We start from the raw sequence: 22,242 nt of genomic DNA on the forward strand, positions 1-22,242 counted from the left end.
TTTAAACATTTCCACATAGCCCATTGCAGACTATAGTGATTGACAGAATCTTACATTATATATCACTTTTCTAATGAACAGCCAGCCATCTGCTATGTTACAATAAATTGTGATAATCTCTCATTTGGCCAATCTCCCCAGTGATTTCATTTTCAGCCATTCTCCACATTCCACTGTCTGCTCAATAAATGGAATGCTTCCAATGAACTAATTTAATTGGGAAACCCCTCATTCTTCTATCTGATTTGGAGCTCTGTCACATACTATGGATAATAAGAATCCAGGATAAAGATGCCCAGGGTTACCTGTGAGTTGGAGAATTCCCCTTTGTTACATTTTGGTACTTAGTGAATATAATCTCTAACTAGTGAATTGTGGGAAATTGAACATAAAATTGCCAAATAAAGGCTGAGCCTGTAGTTGAGTTTGGTATTTGGGTTTTACCATCAGGGCTATTCAGTAAAAAGACAATTGTTAGAAATTCGATTTAAGGCTAAAGTAGTTGATCAAGAGATTCGGGCCTTAAATTTGAAATACGGTCTAAATTCCTTACAATAGTCACTTTCGAGAATAACCTATAAATTTACATTGCATTACAGTATTTTATATCATGAGATTTGCAAAGATTCCTCATATGTCTGTAAAACAAAAAAAGTTACTTGACCCCGACGTGATTTGAACACGCAACCTTCTGATCTGGAGTCAGACGCGCTACCGTTGCGCCACGAGGTCTTTACATACAGGGTTTGTGAGTGGTTGTGAGTACATGTGAGTAAGGTATATAGTGGTCATTCACCGAGCTGGATCAACATGGCTTTAATAGTATCTGGAATAGTATACAATGTATAAACAGTCTTTATTCCATATTCAGTTACTGTCATCATGGTGATGTGTATGAAAGGTTAAGAGGGACAATGTAACTGTTTATTGAATATAATGTATTGAATTTATTTTCTAAGCCAGAGGAGCACACCAGTTCAGTGTAATAGTACCCCAAAATAATTGTAATATCCCATTAAGACAAAAATGATTAAATGCTTTGCCATCATTAACATAATGTTTGTAAATTTAACGTGTCCTATTTAAATTCTTCTCTATGAGATAAAAGGCATAATAACAGCCCCCCTTAACAGCACAACCGGGCCCCCTTGCTTTTAAGCAGCCTTGGAGAAAGGGACAGGCGCAAGTCACTACCTCCCACAGAGAACATGGAGCTGCACGGGAGGGAGTCCCTAACTCCCAACATTCTCAGGCACAACACTGGACCCGAGGGAAGCCACCCTCCAGCAAAAGGTAGGAAACTGGAAGGTGGGTTTACAAATAAAAATTTGGCATGCGTGTCAGTATGTCTGTCTGTGTATGTGTGTGTTTCAGTATGTCTGTCAGTGTATGTGTCTGTGTGTGTCAGTGTATGCGACCGTGTGTGTGTTTCAGAATGTCTGTCAGTGTTTGTGTGTGTGTGTCTCGGTATGTCTGTCAGTGTATGTGTCTATGTGTGTCAGTATGTCTGTCAATGTATATGTCTGTCAGTGTATGTGTATGTGTGTCAATATATGTCTGACAGTATATGTGTCTATGTATCTGTGTGTGTTTGTATCTGTATGTAGTCAGTGTGTGTCAGTAAATCTGCATGTGTGTCAGGTTGTGCATCGGTGTGTCTGTATGTGCATCAATGTGTGTTTGTATCTGCATGTGTGTCAGTGTGTATATCTGTGTATTTGCTCATGTTTCAATATGTCTTTGGTAATGTATATCTTTGTATGTGCATACATCTCAGCATTCAAATGCCAACACTACACGTAAATACACCCCTGCATTCAAAAACCAGCACTACACATAAATCCATGCTTGCAATCAAACGCCAATTGCACATACAAACAGACCCCTATAACAAACATACTCCATACAAAAACATGCTTACATTCAAACACACAAACACTGCTCAGTGCTACATACAACCATGGGAAAATGGTAGAGCTACAGCTGTCAAAGCATTGTTGGAGTTGCACGACAGATAGGGATCTACCTTTTGGTCACCTTTGCCATAGGGGGCCCCCCAAAAAATTCTTGCACCAGGGCCCTTTGTACTTTAGTTCTGCCACTGCGTTGGGGTGGAGGCCATGATTGCATGCCAGGGTCCAATCAATATTAAAGATGGCTCTGTGTGTATCGGGATTTGGTGTGTTTAGGGAATGTGGTGTATGTGTGTATGCAATGTAGTGTATGTATTTGTAGGAAATTAAGTGTGTATACTGAACACAGTGTGTATAGAGTGTCTGTGAATTTGTGTGGTGGTAAAGGGGCTGTGCTCTGTGGGGGGTGAGAGCAGCTTGATTTTCTTTTTATTAATTTGTAGTTTTTTAAACTTTGTTTGAAGTTTCCTCTCTACCTGTGGCCTGGTCCGGTGACCTCTAGAAGCTCCTACCTGATTCCCTGCTGGGTGCAGACTGCAAGGCCAGCATTGTGAAGCATTGGAGTGTTCTCTGACAGGCTGAGCTTGTGAGGGAGACTCGGCACAGCTGCAGACAGAGTCTCCAGGGCTCCCTCTCTACCTACAGTGGCCTATAATGGTCCAATAAGGGAGAGCTGTGATCTTGCAGCCTATATCTATAGCAATACTTAATGTAGGACACAGGCAGTCCCCAGATTTACATATTACACAATAGCTGATCTGGAGATATTTTTCAGTTCAGACATTATAGCCCTAAAGTTGAAATTCACTTAAAATTCCTGACATTAGTGTACATAATAAAAATATATATATATATATATATATATATATATATAAGACCCTGTAAAACTTCATTGAGTTATTTACAGAGGTTTTGTGGAGCTTCAGGAGAAGTATTTGTCTAAAAGGCAAAATAGATAACATGACCCCGACGTGATTTGAACACGCAACCTTCTGATCTGGAGTCAGACGCGCTACCGTTGCGCCACGAGGTCATATGTTACTACACATGATTATAGCCTATACAAACAGGCGAAAATATACTTTTTTTTTTTCATGGTATCAAAATTACTGTAATCAAAGGTACGAGTTAACCATTTGCCAAGTGCATTGTATTGCATTTATCTTCTGAGCCATGGTAACATACCAGTTAAATATAATGCTAGTGCACGGCCCTGGAACGAACGCTGGTATTTCGTACACCCGTTCGTTCGTATGCTCCAGAACCCGCTAGGGACTTCATTATAGCCCGCAGTCCGCTGATTCGTACATTCCCAAGAATCAAAGTGCAGCATGGAAGTAAATCCAGCGGTTCATCAGTTACATACCCAAACATCAGCCTAGACTAGATGAAGGGTACAACAGGAATACCTTTATTCAGGCCAGATAGCTGGCTTTTATGCAATTCAGTGATACAGTATACACTCCCACAACACGCCCTGGAAAACTCCCACAAAATGGTTATAAATTCCAGTGTCAGCAGGACTAGGCAATATAGACAAAATATTAAAATACAGGAAAATACATAATAAACATCTAGGAACCCCCACAAATATGATATCCCCGGATAGCCTGGATTTGAGCGCCCAAGTTGTCCAATAGCGCTCAGATCCCAGAAATACAGCCAAATCACCAGCGGGGTAAAGTTTTGACCGACCACTCATGAGGCGCCTGCCCAAATCAGTTCCATAGTTTCATTTTCGCGTTGGCCATACCTCCAGCTGAAGACTGGTGTTGATTGCTAAACCATTAAACAATGGTGTAACACTAACTGCAAGGAACGTGTCAGTGGATTCCAGGTACCATAACCACTTCAATGAGATAAAGTGGTTTAAATGCTTAGAGTGCTGAACAGACAATATATCTTATAACAGTATACTTATTTATAAGTGCAGCAATTTGTAAACGCTTACCCACTTACTTACAGCACAGGAGAATTCTCTGCTTCCCGTTTGTCATACAAGTACCTCTGTGATGTGTGTCATAATCCACCTTCAGCTTTCTGTGATTGAAGAGCTGTCTTACCCATGTGCAAGTAGAGAGTCACATCAAGAGCACACTTCTTGAAATCGATGTCACAACTCCGGTAAGATAGCCAAACTGCATATATGATAAGCCTCGGGTAAACAGGAGTCTTGTAAAATATAAACAGCACTCTTATTGAAAGGTACTCCTGGTCTGTGTAGAGCTCACTCTCAAAGCAAGAACCTCAAAGATATTTATTTACTTATTTATATACACCATCTATTAATTGCATTATAAATAACGGTCAGATTCAGCCAGGATTGGCCTTTTTAAGTTGCCAGACGTACAAGCAGTGACATCTGTTCAACGCTGGACCCCGCAATGCACAAGAGACAGCATTACAACTCCCAGCTGCTGAGACATCAACAGTGTCAAGGCATCAATGTATTTTTTACAAATAACTGAAATACTTACAAACACGTTAAGACGGGTAGAACATTTACTCAGTTTATTGTATGCTGTAATTATTACTGTAAACAAAGTTAAGATCACTGGCCCACTTTTATTATATTTGAAACACCTCATCACAAACTGAGTTTCAATTTATTTATTTAATTTTTTTGCAGGGTTAGTATACCATTTGTCTAATTTTTTTTCATTTATATATTTATTTATTCTTGTATTTATTTAAATTATGAATGAATGCAGAATACATAGGTTTCCTGAATAGATTGCTCTACATTTAACAGACCATCTATACCTTTGATGCACTCCAGAAATTAAGCACTGTTACCACAACACAGTGTTCAAGAAGAGGCTCAAATTTCACACATTTTTTCAAAAATGTCATAACAGTGAAAATGCTCACTCCAGATGAGGAGAATTTCATATCCCAATTACGGTGCATAATGTCCTGATTTTCGATATCAGCCACCACGGAGTGTCTAATAGTGAAGGAGAAGGTCATTGGTGACACATCCTTCCAGGTTGATAGAGTCTTTAAAGGATGACTAGACAAAGTCCATCATAGCCACATACTAGAACTTGACCATTTGGTCCGAGTGTTATCCAATTTGGTATAAAACATTCTAGAGATAAAAGACACCCAGTACAAGAGAACAAAAGTCGTCTCCAAGATTCCATTTTGGATTGTTCATCCCAACAAGAAGTGACTTAACATGAAGGGATTCCAGAAAAGTTACTTCATCTTCTGCATTTTAACAATCTCTCTCTCTTTTTCTAGTTTTTTCCTCCTACTTTCAGGGATTTCATCCAGACTTATTCCATGATTACTGTTCCTGTAGACACACAAGAAGGAACAAATAAAATATGTATTATTGAATATGTGACATTTATTCTGGAACGCTAGTGCTATGGCCTGTTGGACGCTAGTAACTTCAGACATTTACTCATAAAAGTAGAGGGTTTGCTAAGAAGTAGAAAAGGGCATGACGTCCAAACGTAAAAAAAAAAAGGTTTTGGGACAGCTGTATTTTGTGAATGGTTTGTGACAGATTAATGTGGTGGATTAAGCCTGTCAGAATTTCGTCCGCCGAAAAATATTCTGGAAAACCAATTAGGCGAACCAAACGAACCAATCAGTGTACTACCAAATAATATAATATTATGTATATATTTTGCAGTACACGGATAACGCACATTTTTCGGCCATTTGTGTTACAGATCAAATGAGAAAAAGAGGGGAAAAGCAGAGGAACATTAAAAATAAATAAATAAATAAATAAATAATAATAATAACAAAACAATAAATGGAAATATATATTTATTTATTTAATAAGTATATAATATATATGTGGCAAACCCAGCCACTTCTGACTTATATGTATCGTATGTTGTCCATAGGCTGAATGTATACTGCAAGTCGTTACCTGTGATAATGCTATGTACAGCCGTTCGCCGTACGAATGTGGGCTCCCCAGGTAGACCACACCTTCACCAGTCGTGTGGCACCAAGTAACCGAGTGCATCCCGGTTGCAATCGGTATTTCAAGGCTCTCCTAGGTGGCCGCCGATCGGCTACCGACCATGCGGCGGTCGGCCATCTTGGATCCTTTGTCTCTGCAGCGGTGTTCGGTCGTCGAGAGCCTGGAGCGGAAAACGGCTACTCGATGAGTGAACACCGCTGGACTTTCAGAGCGTTCGGGAGTCCCGCGTTCGGTGCATTCTATGCCCTGTACTTATTCGGTACTTTTAAAACCACTTTAATGTTTTATCGTATTATGTGCGGCGTTCGGTCAATTCAGCTGGGATCGGAGCGGTATTCTCCCAAGGTGTGCGCCCCGACCCCAGCTATCTACCGAACGTTCCATTATTATAAAGTACCGAGTATTGTGTGAATTGTGTATTTTAAGGTCAATTGACGGTTTTGCTGCACGAGGAGATAATCCACTTAAGCGTCCATTTTGGTAGGAGTATCCTTCTCGTGCAGCAATGCCTGTTGGGAAAGTCGCAGGGTATGTTGGGAGAAATCCCCTGGAATTACTGTCTGGAAACCCCTTGCATGGGGAACTGTATAAATATGCTACCTGTGAATAAACCGAGTTAGTTGACTCCCAAACTGTGTTTCGTCCGGTTATTGGGAGGATGGGGAATATTGCCGTGCTTTCTGTCTTGACTGTGGATTTCCTGAGGATACCAACGGATATCGTGGACTAATATACTGCGTTCCGTAACAATATAAATATCTATTATTTATTTATGGTCCTTTTTTTTCCGTCAGACACTTCTCACTTTATCTGAGAATAAAAATAGCATTTAGAGGCTGTCCCCAGCCATCAATTGTCTCCTTTTTTTTCACAGGCAGAACTCTGAATCATGGATCAAAATGAACAAACCACCCGATCGCCACAAGTTTGGATGAATTGCAATTCGTAACAAAATGATTCTTCTAATCCACTAATCAATAAACACCGAATATTCTGACACGGTTAGTAATTACCAGAAGAAGGAGACAGATTAGTGGGGAATGATGAGCAGAGTGTTGGTGATGTAGTTGCGTACTCACTTACCCAGGTATTATGTCAGGTGGTGTTGGCAGAGGTTTATTAAAACCTTCCTTTCCTACCAACCAATAGGTTTCTTCTGCTCCTTTACCCTGTAAACAGACATGAGACGGAGGTTTTCATAAAGAAAGAGGACATATACCACCAACAATATACTGAAAAAATAAAATCAGGCCATTGTGGAACTGCATACAAGGCAGATAAAAAGTCATTCATATGGTGGAATGCCGAGTCAAATTTTTTTTTAATTTTTTTTTTTAAAGAGACACAAAACCTGTAAATGTACACTGTAGATTTACATCTATGGTAATACAGATAATTTGGTGATGTATGGAAGAAATCAGAACTGAAGCCCATGGAACAGTGAAACAGGGGAGTGGGCCTTGACAAGGCCAGGAAGTAGGCAGGTGGAAAGGTTTGGGATGTTCAGGGCGGGGCTAAGTAGGGGAGGAGTCAGGTAGTGTAAATAGGCGGCCATCTTAAGTGAGGAGCCAGTTAATCTGAATTGCACTGACCTGTCACTTGTGGCTGGTCGGCGGAGTTCTTTTTTCTTTTTCTCCCTCTGCAGGTAATGGCGTCCCTAGAGGAGATTCTGGACGGAGTTCGGGCGGCGGTTCGTGATCGAGGGCTGGCGTGGCTGCATGAACAGATCGGGGCTGCTGCCACCCACGCGGAGGGACCGGAGAGGAGGTCGGCGCGGAGGACCAGGCCGCCACAGAGGTTGAGCCCGGGAGAGGCCCCAGCGGCCCGGCGGCGGAGGAGCCCTTCAGCGGTCGGCGGTTCGGAGGCCGGACCGAGCACGGCGACGGCGGAGGGAATGCGGCAGGCGCCTTCGGGCGGACCCGCCGGGCAGGCGACTGTGGGCGCAAAACGGAGGCCACGAAGTCAGAAGGCGCCCCGCGTAATGGCGGCCGGCGGGACAGCGGAAAGAGGGACTGCGGCACCTCCAGTGGACCATGCGGCTGCGGATGGGTTCACCCACGCGGCCAGTGGGCAACGGACTGAGCGTCCCGGTGAGTCAACCTCCAGCGGTATCACTGAGGGGCAAGGTGGGAATACTAGTCGGGTTACTACAGCACCAGCGGTCCGCCAGGCAGTGCGGGGAGACCAGGCCAGCAAGGGATCCGAAGGGGCGGCCGGAGGGAGGGCCAGGACTGAGATCAGTAGACTAGGAATAGAGGACAGCGGAGCGGGTCGGGCGGCTCAGAGGGTCTCTGGAGCTAGGAAAGCGACAGGCGGCCTATCCTTAGGGGCTAGGGCAGAGTCAGACGGGGCGGCCGGTGGGGGGCCAGGCGCAGCGGCTGTGGGAGAGCCTGTGGTGTCAGCACGATACCGGGGAACTAGAGATGGCAGTATAGAGCGGGGGGGCCCATCCGGCTGCCCTCAGGTACGGCCTAGTGAAAAGGAAGCGGCCGCAAAGGGCCGGGGCGGCCAGCGGCGCAGCAGCGGCGCCAGGTGCAGCAGTGACAGGAGCTGGTCGGAAGGACGGGACAGCAGGGACAGGAGCCATTCACGGCTAGGCCGCAGTGAGTCCAGGTTCAGCGTCAGGGAGAGGAGAAGGAGGTCCAGGTCAGAGGAGGGGAGGCGGAGCAGAAGGCACAGTGGATCGAGATCTTCAGAGAGGAGCTTCAGGGAGCAGCGACGGGGAGAGCTCAGCAAGGGAGGTCGGAAAGAGCAGTGGAGAGGATCCAGGGCAGTCGGAGAAGAGCGTAGGGAGGAAGGGCGGGTAGGGAGCTACTCGGGCAGACTACCCAGGATGTCTTCTCCTTACAGGTCGCGGAGTAACTCACCAGCGGTTCCGAGGAGGGACCAGGCGGGCAGGAGTCGGCGTCTACTGGGAGCTCCAGTGTCAGAAATGGCGGATGGAGGGACAGCAACCCCGCGGCCTGCGGCGGCCAGGGGCATCAGCGGTGAGTCTACCTCTACACCACACCCGGGGACATTCATACATTGTTTGAAATCATTTATAGATTCGTGGTCAGAGGATAGGGAGCCACTTAGGTTCGATAGGGTTTGGTCAGCAGGTGAAGGCAGTGGGTCGGGGTTGGTGGGGGTATCCTCAGGAGTGACAGGTGGTACTAGGGAGGAAACGCGTCCCACTGATAAGCCTGACGGATCATCGGTGGGGGACGGGGTACTCGACGTGACGGGGGGGGACATTACGGAGGCAGCACGTCAGAATGTACATGTGTCCTTCGCGGGGCCGTTGGGTTGCCATTTGAAAGGGGAGGTGAAGGAGAAGATTGCGAAAGGGGAATTCGTGGAAATATTTTCCCTTCTTCCCCTGGAGGAATTCTTAGATTTAAAAGAGGAGGACAAAAAAGACGCCAAGAAGGAGGAGGAGGAGAAAAGGCGGAGGTATCGCAAGATACCGAAAACCTTCGGCAACTGGCTGCGAGCCTTTTGCATTTTGGCCAGTGTTATTGGGGAGAAGCGGCCGGAGTGCTGCTCCCAGTTGTTTTGTTACTTGGACGGAATCGGGGACGCATACCGCACCTATGGAGGGTTGGCATGGTGGAGGTATGACGAGCAGTTCCGCCAGCGACTGGCGGCCAACCCTTCCATGCGCTGGGACCAAATGGACCTGCCGCTTTGGATGCGGTTAATGATGGCGCAAAAGAGTGCGCCCTTTCCAGGGACTGCCGGCACCGCTCCCGGGGGGGCGGTGGCGGCAGGTCAAAAGAAAGGTGCCTGCTGGGCCTTCAACGAAGGACAGTGTAAGTGGGGATCCGCTTGTAGATTCCGGCACGAATGCTCAGGGTGCGGCGGGAACCACGGGGTCAACAGGTGCTTCAAGAAAGGTAAGTCGGCCACAGGGGGAGGAGCAGCGGGAGCGGCCGCTCCCACAGCTCCCGCTGGGGGTGTCACCAGTGAAGGTAGGCGCGATGTTGCCTTGGCTAAGGCAATACGCTGATCAGGCTGTGGCAGAATTCCTTCGGGCGGGATTTGCCGAGGGTTTCAAAATTCCCTTCAAAGCCACGGGGCCGGGGGCACCTTGTGAGAACCTCAGGTCGGTCAGGGAACACCCGGGGGTTGTGCGGGAGAAGTTGGCCAAGGAGGTGCAAGCTGGGAGGATGGCAGGGCCATTTCCGGCTCCGCCCTTGGCGAATTTGAGGTTGTCACCATTGGGGGTGGTTCCCAAGAAGGAAGAGGGAAAGTTTCGTCTGATTCATCATTTATCGCACCCGAAAGGGTCTTCGGTGAATGATGACATTGACGCCGACCTATGCTCGGTCTCCTACACGTCATTCGACAAAGCCGTCGAGCTGGTTAGGAGAGCGGGGCGTGGGGCGCTGATGGCCAAGGTGGACGTGGAGGCGGCTTTTCGGCTGCTGCCCATACACCCGGACTGTCACCACCTGTTGGGGTGTCACTTTGAGGGTGCAATCTTCGTGGACTTGTGTCTGCCTATGGGTTGTTCCATCTCTTGTGCTTACTTCGAGAGGTTTAGTACCTTCTTGGAATGGGTGGTGCGCACGGAATCGGCCGGGGGTGCTGTAGTGCACTACCTGGATGATTTTCTGTGTGTCGGCCCACGGGACTCGGAGCGGTGTGCTCAGGTACTGAAGGTTTTTCAGCGGGTGGCGCATACCTTTGGGGTGCCGTTGGCGGGGGACAAGACGGTGGGCCCCACCACGTGCCTTAGCTTCTTGGGTCTCGAAATTGATTCGGAGCTCGGGGAATGCAGGCTGCCTAGGGATAAGCTGCGGCAGCTGCGACAGCTAGTGGACGTGGTCAAGGGGGCAAGGAAGGTGACCTTGCGGGGGCTCCAGTCCCTCGTGGGGAGCCTTAATTTTGCGTGCAGGGTGATCCCCATGGGGAGGATATTTTGCCGGAGGTTGGCGCAGGCAACGAGTGGGGTGCGGCGGCCGTCGCACTACATTCGGGTGTCGGCCGAGATGAAGGACGATTTGGGGGTTTGGGAACAGTTTTTGGGCAACTTTAACGGGACAGTGTTCTTTCGGGAACCGACGGTGTCGTCGGCAGCAATGAAGTTGTTTACGGACGCTTCCGGCAGTGTTGGTTTTGGGGCCTACTTGGCAGGTAAGTGGTGCGCGGAGGCGTGGCCGGAACCGTGGAAGGTGAGTCCTCTGATTAAGAACTTGGCGTTCTTGGAGTTGTTTCCCATCGTTGTAGCGGTGGTACTCTGGGGTACGGAGTTGGCTGACAAAAAGGTGGTATTCTACTCCGATAACATGGCGGTAGTGCAAGCGATCAATAGCTTGACCGCCTCGTCGCCCCCGGTAGTACGCCTGCTTCGACAATTAGTACTTAGTTGTATGTCATTCAACATAGTGTTCAGGGCTAGGCACATCCCGGGGCTCCAGAACGTGGTGGCTGACTCACTGTCTCGTTTTCAGTGGGAACGCTTCCGGGAGGCTGCGCCGGACGCGCTGGCCCAGGGTCAGGAGTGCCCGGGTGTGATGTGGCAACTCGGGACGGCCTGCTTGGAGACTGTGTGAGGAGGTCACTGGCGCCGAGCACGTGGGCGTCCTACGTAAAGGTTTGGAAACTGTGGGACGAGACGGTGGCTCAGGTGAGTAGCGCCCCTACGGAGGGGCAACGCTTGGATGCACTTTTGTGGTTACTCTGTCGACTGTTCGCGGCTCAGGCGTCGCCTGCCATGGTGGATAGGCATCTCTCTGCCTTGGCTTTCCTGTTTAAGTTCAATGGCTGGGTTGATGATACCAAACACTTCCTGGTCCGTCAGGCAGTGAAGGGATTCAAGAGGGGGAAGAAAACGGTAGACTCGCGTAGACCAGTGTCCTTTGAATTGTTGCGGGAGCTGGTGGGCGTTCTTCCGGGTATTTGCAGCTCCTCATTTGAGGTGTCGTTGTTCACGGTGGCATTTGTGTGGGCTTTTTTCGGGGCTTTTCGGATCGGGGAGTTGGTGAGCGCAAACAAGAAGGGCCTTGGGGGTCTTCAGCTCACAGATGTGGAGGTTCGCGAGGACAGGGTGCGAATTCAGTTACGTCGTTCGAAGACGGACATTTTTGGCAAAGGTTGCGCAGTTGTGCTGTTCGGGTTGCCTGGGTCAGGGGTGTGCCCAGTTAAAAAGGGGTCAGAGTACCGGGCATTGCGCCCGGGGGGTGATGGTTGCTTCTTGGTGCACCAGGATGGCTCGGCCCTGTCGCGCTTCCAGTTCGCGAGGGTGTTTAGGATGGGGGTAAGTAAGCTGGGCCTAGAGCCAGGGCAATTTGGGACTCACTCCTTTAGAATTGGGGCGGCAACTGAGGCCGCACGGCTGGGACTGGGGGACGAGAGGATTAAACGCATAGGGAGGTGGGAATCCTTGCGTTTTAGATCATACGTTAGACCAGATAGGCTGGTGTGAGCAGGGCGATGGGATGCTGTGATGGAAGTGGAATCCATCTGTTTGGTATTAACGTGTTTTTCTTTGCAGGATGGAAAGTGTGGATCTGGGGCCACTCGTATGTCTATTGGGCTCAGAAGAGGGCTGCTGTTCGGAGAAGTGGAGCACAGCTGGGTTTTACTCAAGGAGAAGTGTCGATTTCTTGGTTTGGCTTTAGGGGGTTTAGCTGGCAAAGCCTTAGTAGTTTGTTGTTTAGCAGGTTGGCCGGGGGGTCTGCTCCAGACATAGTTTTATTACACGGGGGCGGGAATGATTTGGGTCTGATTCCGCAAAGGGAGTTGGTTAGACGGATGAAGAGAGACGTGGATCGGCTGTTGAACCTGGTCCCTGGCGTGGTGGTGGTGTGGTCGGAAATGGTCCCCCGTTTCACGTGGCGGCACGCCAGGGATCCAGCTGCAGTGGCTCGATGCAGGGGCAAGGTTAACAGGGCAATGGCGAGTTTTGTGCGGCGAGTGGGGGGTATTGTAGTTCGGCATAGGGAACTGGAGGACATGCTTCCGGGCTATTTTAGGAGAGACGGGGTACACTTGTCAGACGTGGGTTGTGACTTGCTCAATCTAGGCTTTCAGGAAGGGATTAGCTTGGCCCTGTTTCAGGGTGGTGGGGGGCGCACATGTCCTTAAGGGATCAAGTCATGTGCTATGGCGGAACAGGGCGTGTTAAAGCCAGGAGTTAGATGGAATTGGGAATGGACAGGCCAAGGCCTAGGCTGGAGTAGGCCAGATGGATTAGATGTTGGTAGGTTCAAGCTCTTCGGTGGCTACGAACCTAGGGGGTAGGGGTGTCTGGGTACACCCCTACAGTTAACAGATGGTTTTGGGGCCTCTCTGGTAGGCCGTGTGTTTCTGGTTATATGTTAAGTGAATGTTAATTATTGTTCAAAAGATAGGGTCATTGTCAGGGGTATTGTACGGGGGGATAGTAATATAATGTTAGATGGACAATGACCCTAAATTGTTAATTTATTTATTTACATATTTAATAATTAATAAAGCTGTGGACGTTATAATCCAACAGATAAATTCGGTGTCAGTGTTTTATTTAAGGTAAACTAAAATGGCACCTGCCGAATAACGACGGTGCATATGTCATGAAGCCCATGGAACAGTGAAACAGGGGAGTGGGCCTTGACAAGGCCAAGAAGTAGGCAGGTGGAAAGGTTTGGGATGTTCAGGGCGGGGCTAAGTAGGGGAGGAGTCAGGTAGTGTAAATAGGCGGCCATCTTAAGTGAGGAGCCAGTTAATCTGAATTGCACTGACCTGTCACTTGTCCCACCCTCCCTCCCTATAGTTGAGTTTTGATCCCGTTTGGTCACAGCGGCGGGAACAGGGCGTGTTAAAGCCAGGAGTTAGATGGAATTGGGAATGGACAGGCCAAGGCCTAGGCTGGAGTAGGCCAGATGGATTAGATGTTGGTAGGTTCAAGCTCTTCGGTGGCTACGAACCTAGGGGGTAGGGGTGTCTGGGTACACCCCTACAGTTAACAGATGGTTTTGGGGCCTCTCTGGTAGGCCGTGTGTTTCTGGTTATATGTTAAGTGAATGTTAATTATTGTTCAAAAGATAGGGTCATTGTCAGGGGTATTGTACGGGGGGATAGTAATATAATGTTAGATGGACAATGACCCTAAATTGTTAATTTATTTATTTACATATTTAATAATTAATAAAGCTGTGGACGTTATAATCCAACAGATAAATTCGGTGTCAGTGTTTTATTTAAGGTAAACTAAAATGGCACCTGCCGAATAACGACGGTGCATATGTCAAGAGAATTCATTCTATCCACATTCTCGGTCATAACATGTCAGTGAAACAACTAACTTAGTTCGTGGGTCAACCAGTACTTACCTGGTACTAAACTATTGGAAGCACATCGGACATCAGATTATGTCACAGACATAATGTAACAATAACTTAAAAATTGTTTAGCTTTGCTATAGTGTATATAGCACCTATCACATCTGTATCTTAATGGACCGTCTCCTTCCATACATAAATTGCACAGAAAATATATTATGGGAGTATTTACATCATAGAACGTTATCTAGTATGGAAACAAGAAATATTGAAAAAATATTTAGCCTTCATGTTAGTGCTTTTATTTCAAGTGGAAGTATACTAAGGTGATTTGTACAAAGTTTTCAGGTTCTTAAAAAATGTTAACTACAACCAGGGTTTACTCACTAAAGTGAGAATTCTTCCAGTGTAACTATTTTTACCTTACATTTGAAATTAATTCTGAATTCTTAAATAAACCTGACTAAATCTAATTTAGGAATTGCTTGCTAGTTAGCGAGGCTCCTATTAATCCACACTACCAAAGCTGAAGGTCCATTGTGTTCCAAAGTTATTGGTTGTCATACTTAAAGCATCTCCTGCAAAGACTCTAGCACCTTTAGAAGATCACAAAGGAGCTACAGGAGAAAGGGAGACAACTGTGACATTGAACAACAGATACAGTATCATGGTTATGCACTCAAGTAAGAATTCAAAGTTAATTTAAAATGTAAGACCTCAGTAGCAAAACAAAGAGCAGAGCTGACATTTTGAGTTTGGCTATTTGGACTTTGAATTTGAAATTCAATTTGAAATGTCATTTTATTAAATAACCATGTAGTCTTCCTTGGACTTGGCTCTGGTTACCTTAAGCTCAGTTTTGCCCCTCACGTCCATCTTGTACCCCTCCTTCAAAGACAGCAAAATGTTGACTGTGCTAACGTTCACATGGACACGATATGCTGTTGGGTCAAAAAGAGTCATATTAAACAAGATCAAATAAAGACTCATTCTGTAAGGTTGAGGTTTAGGCAGCGTTGAAAGTTGTAAGTAGGTATAGGGTAAGTAAGGGGCAGAGTTTAACATAGGTCTAAATAAAAATTACCAACACTAAACTAAAAGAATCAGTCCCATGAAACAGGAACTTTGCTTAGTTGACCTAATTCTTCAGAAAAGTCTGATATGAGAGTGGCTAACAAATATAGACGTGTACCCTCCATGTTTTACTGATTTTCGTAGTGAGAACAAGTTTAATCGGTTTTAGTAAAATAGGAGAATACATTTTCCTGGAGGTGAAATTGATAAAAGATTTTAACTTCTAAGATTCTTGAAGCCTAGAAAGTCAAGGGTCTGGTCACACCAAAAATCAAGAGATTTCCAAAACAGAGATAATTAATCTCCAATTTTAAATCTCAACAAAGACCTATTAAATATGAATATCTTTACAAGTTATAATTCATTTGAACTCATAAAAATCCACTTATCAAATCATCATAATTAAAATCCAGTCATACTACCAAATACATACTTTATGATGTACATTTTATTCTTTCCCCTGTTAAATCTCACATAAAATATAATTCAAATTCACATAGAACTACTTGCAGACAGCTGTAGGAAGATTATCTACATCTGATTTCAAACAAGACAGTAAAAAGAAGGAAAAAAGTTTTTCTCTTTTGAAAATAATACTAGGTTTATAAAATGTTTCATAAGAAGGTCCTCCTTACGAAGTCCAGTTGATTCCATGCGTGATGCGGTGTTGACGGTATCTCCAAAGAGGCAGTATCGTGGCATTGTGAGTCCCACCACACCAGCCACACATGGACCTGTGGAACAGTTTGAATGCATATGGATGTGTTAGAAAACACTTAAGGTGAATGGATAAAACAAAAACATGTTTGGTAAGAACAGATTGGTGAGATGAGAAGAATAATGAGGTAACTTTGGAGCTGATATAATGAAGAGCTATAAAAATAGAATGGCAGGACAAACTGTGATAAGGTACGAGTATGCTACTAGATTCTTTTTTTTCCAAGGTAGGAAAGTACATCAATGGTACTGTGACAAATTTTCACCTGAGTGAAGCCCTATTCGAATTTTCACAGGGACCTCAGGCATATGCCTCATTTTAAAGGACCCCACCGAGCTCAAAATATCCAGGGACATGTTTGCTATCTCAGCCGCATGACGATTCCCATTTTTTTTAGGGAGACCAGAAGCCACCATGTAGGCATCACCTATAGTCTCCACCTGTGGAGAACACAGAGAAAATAGAGAGTTAGCGAAAACAAACAGAGCTATTTATCACCTGTACTTACAGAGAGAGCAGATTGAGTTGTCTATTACCTATTAATATGGGGAGAGGGCATTCTTGGTAATAACTTAAATATACAGATGGCACATATTGCAAAAGAGTAAAAGAGTATGTATATATGGCATATGCTTATATCATATATGTGTGATAGTATAAGTAACTTATCACCAGTGTTTTATCAGGTGTCACAATAATAATGAATAACTGTCAAATGCTGCCAGCCATGTCTAGCTGTTATATATATATATATATACACACACACACACACACGGAGGTCACATTGAGGTAAACGTGATTTAAAAAGAAACGTAAAAAGGCTCTTACCTTGTAGACATCATGGGAACCAATAATGGCATCAAATAATGTGTAGAGGTCATTCAGAAGGTCGACAACCTCGATGGGGTCACTTAGGGAGGAGATGGTGGTGAACCCTACTATGTCACTAAAGTAGATAGTGACCTGGTCAAAATGTTCTGGTTCCACTGGAACACCCGTCTTCAGAGCCTCAGCAACTGACCTGATCAGTGGGTTCCATCAGTTAGTAGCACGTACAGAGGAGTAAGAAGGTAAAGAGGAAGGAACCCGTGAGAGAAAGAATTACCAGGACAAGGAAGAATAAAATACAGAACACTAAGATCATACACAGAAGTCTGAAAAAAGCCATATTCTCTTTTTGGAAATATACTCTTCTACTTAATACAAATTATTCCTTGTTCACTTCCATGTTCCTTCCCTTACAGACCATGTGTACTCTTTATTTATCTCCTCCTTGTTTTTATTTCCACCTCCCTCTCTGTCTCGTTATCCTTCTGAGGTTAAAGCAAATTATAATAAATTGAAAACAAGTTAAATAGAACAAATGTCCAGCTGAGTTCTAGTCACAGCTTGGCTATGTTAAATTGAATTTTGCAATTCAGTTTTCAGTGCACAACCAGTCACTGTTTTTATTAAATCAATATGGTCTCTTGTTCAAGGTCTCTTCTTTTAGTTTTCTGTCATGTCTCTTCTAGAATCTTTTGTTTAGTTTTGTCTCATCATCTGTCTGCCATATTCTCTAAATGTGTCCCAGGTTTGTGTGGTGATTCAGTTTGTCTTTTTTTAATCATTTACTCACGGAGGAAGCATTTGAGTGAGAAGCTTGTCTGTCTTCTGTTTCTCAACCTCCAGTTCCTCTGTTCTCTCACGGATCAGGTCCTCTAAGTTACTGGAATATTGTTCCAACATCCGTAGCATTGAGTCAATTATGTTGGTCTTCCGTCCACGATTTATAGTCTTAAACTTGGCATGAAGAACAGAAAATAAACAAATTAATATAGACAAGACAGACCGAGATGCGCAGACAAATTGAAATTGTACTATTGAGATAAACTACATGGTAATACAAAGTATGGAAACCCTACCAACATTACGTATAACATTGGTTATCTCTACAGAGAGCAAATGGTACAACCTCTGGTGGATTTAGAGCATTCATCAGAAAATCTTCAATAACAACTTTCATGTTTGAACAACTGAATCTGGGTTTGCTTTGGTAAAAACAGCTCATTATATACTATGTTCCATGAGGAAGTCTTGCAATTAACATTTTTTCTCTCCATAAGTTTAAAGGGTAATCCAGACGTGGACCCCTTGCTCACGGTGCCTAGAGAGATATCAGCTATGCCTCACTGATGATGCCTAACAAGGTTGAAACGATCGTCTGGGGTTGCTGTATCTCTCGTGCAGAGAGAACTTGCTGGCATTTCGGATCTGGACTGCCCGTATGGGTGGGACCAGTCTGATATGCTTCAGATATGTTCTCTCTGTAATGGCACAAGATGAGCTAAAACCAGCTTGAGTTCTGAGCGGGGACCCACCGAAGGGCAGGCTATTTCAGCTGCTGTCCGTTCTCAGAATACTCTTGCGACCCGTTTTTTCTCTCCATAAGTTTAAAGGGTAATCCAGACGTGGACCCCTTGCTCACGGTGCCTAGAGAGATATCAGCTATGCCTCACTGATGATGCCTAACAAGGTTGAAACGATCGTCTGGGGTTGCTGTATCTCTCGTGCAGAGAGAACTTGCTGGCATTTCGGATCTGGACTGCCCGTATGGGTGGGACCAGTCTGATATGCTTCAGATATGTTCTCTCTGTAATGGCACAAGATGAGCTAAAACCAGCTTGAGTTCTGAGCGGGGACCCACCGAAGGGCAGGCTATTTCAGCTGCTGTCCGTTCTCAGAATACTCTTGCGACCCGTTTTTTCTCTCCATAAGTTTAAAGGGTAATCCAGACGTGGACCCCTTGCTCACGGTGCCTAGAGAGATATCAGCTATGCCTCACTGATGATGCCTAACAAGGTTGAAACGATCGTCTGGGGTTGCTGTATCTCTCGTGCAGAGAGAACTTGCTGGCATTTCGGATCTGGACTGCCCGTATGGGTGGGACCAGTCTGATATGCTTCAGATATGTTCTCTCTGTAATGGCACAAGATGAGCTAAAACCAGCTTGAGTTCTGAGCGGGGACCCACCGAAGGGCAGGCTATTTCAGCTGCTGTCCGTTCTCAGAATACTCTTGCGACCCGTTTTTTCTCTCCATAAGTTTAAAGGGTAATCCAGACGTGGACCCCTTGCTCACGGTGCCTAGAGAGATATCAGCTATGCCTCACTGATGATGCCTAACAAGGTTGAAACGATCGTCTGGGGTTGCTGTATCTCTCGTGCAGAGAGAACTTGCTGGCATTTCGGATCTGGACTGCCCGTATGGGTGGGACCAGTCTGATATGCTTCAGATATGTTCTCTCTGTAATGGCACAAGATGAGCTAAAACCAGCTTGAGTTCTGAGCGGGGACCCACCGAAGGGCAGGCTATTTCAGCTGCTGTCCGTTCTCAGAATACTCTTGCGACCCGTTTTTTCTCTCCATAAGTTTAAAGGGTAATCCAGACGTGGACCCCTTGCTCACGGTGCCTAGAGAGATATCAGCTATGCCTCACTGATGATGCCTAACAAGGTTGAAACGATCGTCTGGGGTTGCTGTATCTCTCGTGCAGAGAGAACTTGCTGGCATTTCGGATCTGGACTGCCCGTATGGGTGGGACCAGTCTGATATGCTTCAGATATGTTCTCTCTGTAATGGCACAAGATGAGCTAAAACCAGCTTGAGTTCTGAGCGGGGACCCACCGAAGGGCAGGCTATTTCAGCTGCTGTCCGTTCTCAGAATACTCTTGCGACCCGTTTTTTCTCTCCATAAGTTTAAAGGGTAATCCAGACGTGGACCCCTTGCTCACGGTGCCTAGAGAGATATCAGCTATGCCTCACTGATGATGCCTAACAAGGTTGAAACGATCGTCTGGGGTTGCTGTATCTCTCGTGCAGAGAGAACTTGCTGGCATTTCGGATCTGGACTGCCCGTATGGGTGGGACCAGTCTGATATGCTTCAGATATGTTCTCTCTGTAATGGCACAAGATGAGCTAAAACCAGCTTGAGTTCTGAGCGGGGACCCACCGAAGGGCAGGCTATTTCAGCTGCTGTCCGTTCTCAGAATACTCTTGCGACCCGTTTTTTCTCTCCATAAGTTTAAAGGGTAATCCAGACGTGGACCCCTTGCTCACGGTGCCTAGAGAGATATCAGCTATGCCTCACTGATGATGCCTAACAAGGTTGAAACGATCGTCTGGGGTTGCTGTATCTCTCGTGCAGAGAGAACTTGCTGGCATTTCGGATCTGGACTGCCCGTATGGGTGGGACCAGTCTGATATGCTTCAGATATGTTCTCTCTGTAATGGCACAAGATGAGCTAAAACCAGCTTGAGTTCTGAGCGGGGACCCACCGAAGGGCAGGCTATTTCAGCTGCTGTCCGTTCTCAGAATACTCTTGCGACCCGTTTTTTCTCTCCATAAGTTTAAAGGGTAATCCAGACGTGGACCCCTTGCTCACGGTGCCTAGAGAGATATCAGCTATGCCTCACTGATGATGCCTAACAAGGTTGAAACGATCGTCTGGGGTTGCTGTATCTCTCGTGCAGAGAGAACTTGCTGGCATTTCGGATCTGGACTGCCCGTATGGGTGGGACCAGTCTGATATGCTTCAGATATGTTCTCTCTGTAATGGCACAAGATGAGCTAAAACCAGCTTGAGTTCTGAGCGGGGACCCACCGAAGGGCAGGCTATTTCAGCTGCTGTCCGTTCTCAGAATACTCTTGCGACCCGTTTTTTCTCTCCATAAGTTTAAAGGGTAATCCAGACGTGGACCCCTTGCTCACGGTGCCTAGAGAGATATCAGCTATGCCTCACTGATGATGCCTAACAAGGTTGAAACGATCGTCTGGGGTTGCTGTATCTCTCGTGCAGAGAGAACTTGCTGGCATTTCGGATCTGGACTGCCCGTATGGGTGGGACCAGTCTGATATGCTTCAGATATGTTCTCTCTGTAATGGCACAAGATGAGCTAAAACCAGCTTGAGTTCTGAGCGGGGACCCACCGAAGGGCAGGCTATTTCAGCTGCTGTCCGTTCTCAGAATACTCTTGCGACCCGTTTTTTCTCTCCATAAGTTTAAAGGGTAATCCAGACGTGGACCCCTTGCTCACGGTGCCTAGAGAGATATCAGCTATGCCTCACTGATGATGCCTAACAAGGTTGAAACGATCGTCTGGGGTTGCTGTATCTCTCGTGCAGAGAGAACTTGCTGGCATTTCGGATCTGGACTGCCCGTATGGGTGGGACCAGTCTGATATGCTTCAGATATGTTCTCTCTGTAATGGCACAAGATGAGCTAAAACCAGCTTGAGTTCTGAGCGGGGACCCACCGAAGGGCAGGCTATTTCAGCTGCTGTCCGTTCTCAGAATACTCTTGCGACCCGTTTTTTCTCTCCATAAGTTTAAAGGGTAATCCAGACGTGGACCCCTTGCTCACGGTGCCTAGAGAGATATCAGCTATGCCTCACTGATGATGCCTAACAAGGTTGAAACGATCGTCTGGGGTTGCTGTATCTCTCGTGCAGAGAGAACTTGCTGGCATTTCGGATCTGGACTGCCCGTATGGGTGGGACCAGTCTGATATGCTTCAGATATGTTCTCTCTGTAATGGCACAAGATGAGCTAAAACCAGCTTGAGTTCTGAGCGGGGACCCACCGAAGGGCAGGCTATTTCAGCTGCTGTCCGTTCTCAGAATACTCTTGCGACCCGTTTTTTCTCTCCATAAGTTTAAAGGGTAATCCAGACGTGGACCCCTTGCTCACGGTGCCTAGAGAGATATCAGCTATGCCTCACTGATGATGCCTAACAAGGTTGAAACGATCGTCTGGGGTTGCTGTATCTCTCGTGCAGAGAGAACTTGCTGGCATTTCGGATCTGGACTGCCCGTATGGGTGGGACCAGTCTGATATGCTTCAGATATGTTCTCTCTGTAATGGCACAAGATGAGCTAAAACCAGCTTGAGTTCTGAGCGGGGACCCACCGAAGGGCAGGCTATTTCAGCTGCTGTCCGTTCTCAGAATACTCTTGCGACCCGTTTTTTCTCTCCATAAGTTTAAAGGGTAATCCAGACGTGGACCCCTTGCTCACGGTGCCTAGAGAGATATCAGCTATGCCTCACTGATGATGCCTAACAAGGTTGAAACGATCGTCTGGGGTTGCTGTATCTCTCGTGCAGAGAGAACTTGCTGGCATTTCGGATCTGGACTGCCCGTATGGGTGGGACCAGTCTGATATGCTTCAGATATGTTCTCTCTGTAATGGCACAAGATGAGCTAAAACCAGCTTGAGTTCTGAGCGGGGACCCACCGAAGGGCAGGCTATTTCAGCTGCTGTCCGTTCTCAGAATACTCTTGCGACCCGTTTTTTCTCTCCA

The 22,242-nt window shown here is 46.2% G+C and overlaps 1 protein-coding gene and 2 non-coding genes across 3 annotated transcripts in view; all 3 read right to left on the reverse strand.

Moving 5' to 3' along the window:
• Positions 1-660: 660 nt before the first annotated feature.
• TRNAW-CCA (transfer RNA tryptophan (anticodon CCA)) lies at positions 661-732 on the reverse strand. Its single transcript has one exon. It is a non-coding gene; the product is annotated as a tRNA-Trp (tRNA).
• Positions 733-2,874: 2,142 nt separating this feature from the next.
• TRNAW-CCA (transfer RNA tryptophan (anticodon CCA)) lies at positions 2,875-2,946 on the reverse strand. The gene has a single exon. It is a non-coding gene; the product is annotated as a tRNA-Trp (tRNA).
• Positions 2,947-4,738: 1,792 nt separating this feature from the next.
• GUCY2D (guanylate cyclase 2D, retinal) overlaps positions 4,739-22,242 on the reverse strand; it is a 48,487-nt gene continuing 30,983 nt past the window's right edge. Inside the window, exons 14-20 of the mRNA XM_063449697.1 lie at positions 17,522-17,685; positions 16,732-16,924; positions 16,169-16,343; positions 15,821-15,919; positions 14,958-15,052; positions 6,946-7,031; positions 4,739-5,214 (exon numbers count right to left, since the gene is read on the reverse strand). Coding sequence (XP_063305767.1) covers positions 5,115-5,214; positions 6,946-7,031; positions 14,958-15,052; positions 15,821-15,919; positions 16,169-16,343; positions 16,732-16,924; positions 17,522-17,685 — 912 coding nt within the window. The 3' untranslated portion in view covers positions 4,739-5,114. The remainder of the gene's footprint in view (positions 5,215-6,945; positions 7,032-14,957; positions 15,053-15,820; positions 15,920-16,168; positions 16,344-16,731; positions 16,925-17,521; positions 17,686-22,242) is intronic.

The sequence above is a fragment of the Pelobates fuscus genome, chromosome 3, assembly GCF_036172605.1.
Source record: "Pelobates fuscus isolate aPelFus1 chromosome 3, aPelFus1.pri, whole genome shotgun sequence".
Lineage (NCBI taxonomy): Eukaryota > Metazoa > Chordata > Amphibia > Anura > Pelobatidae > Pelobates > Pelobates fuscus.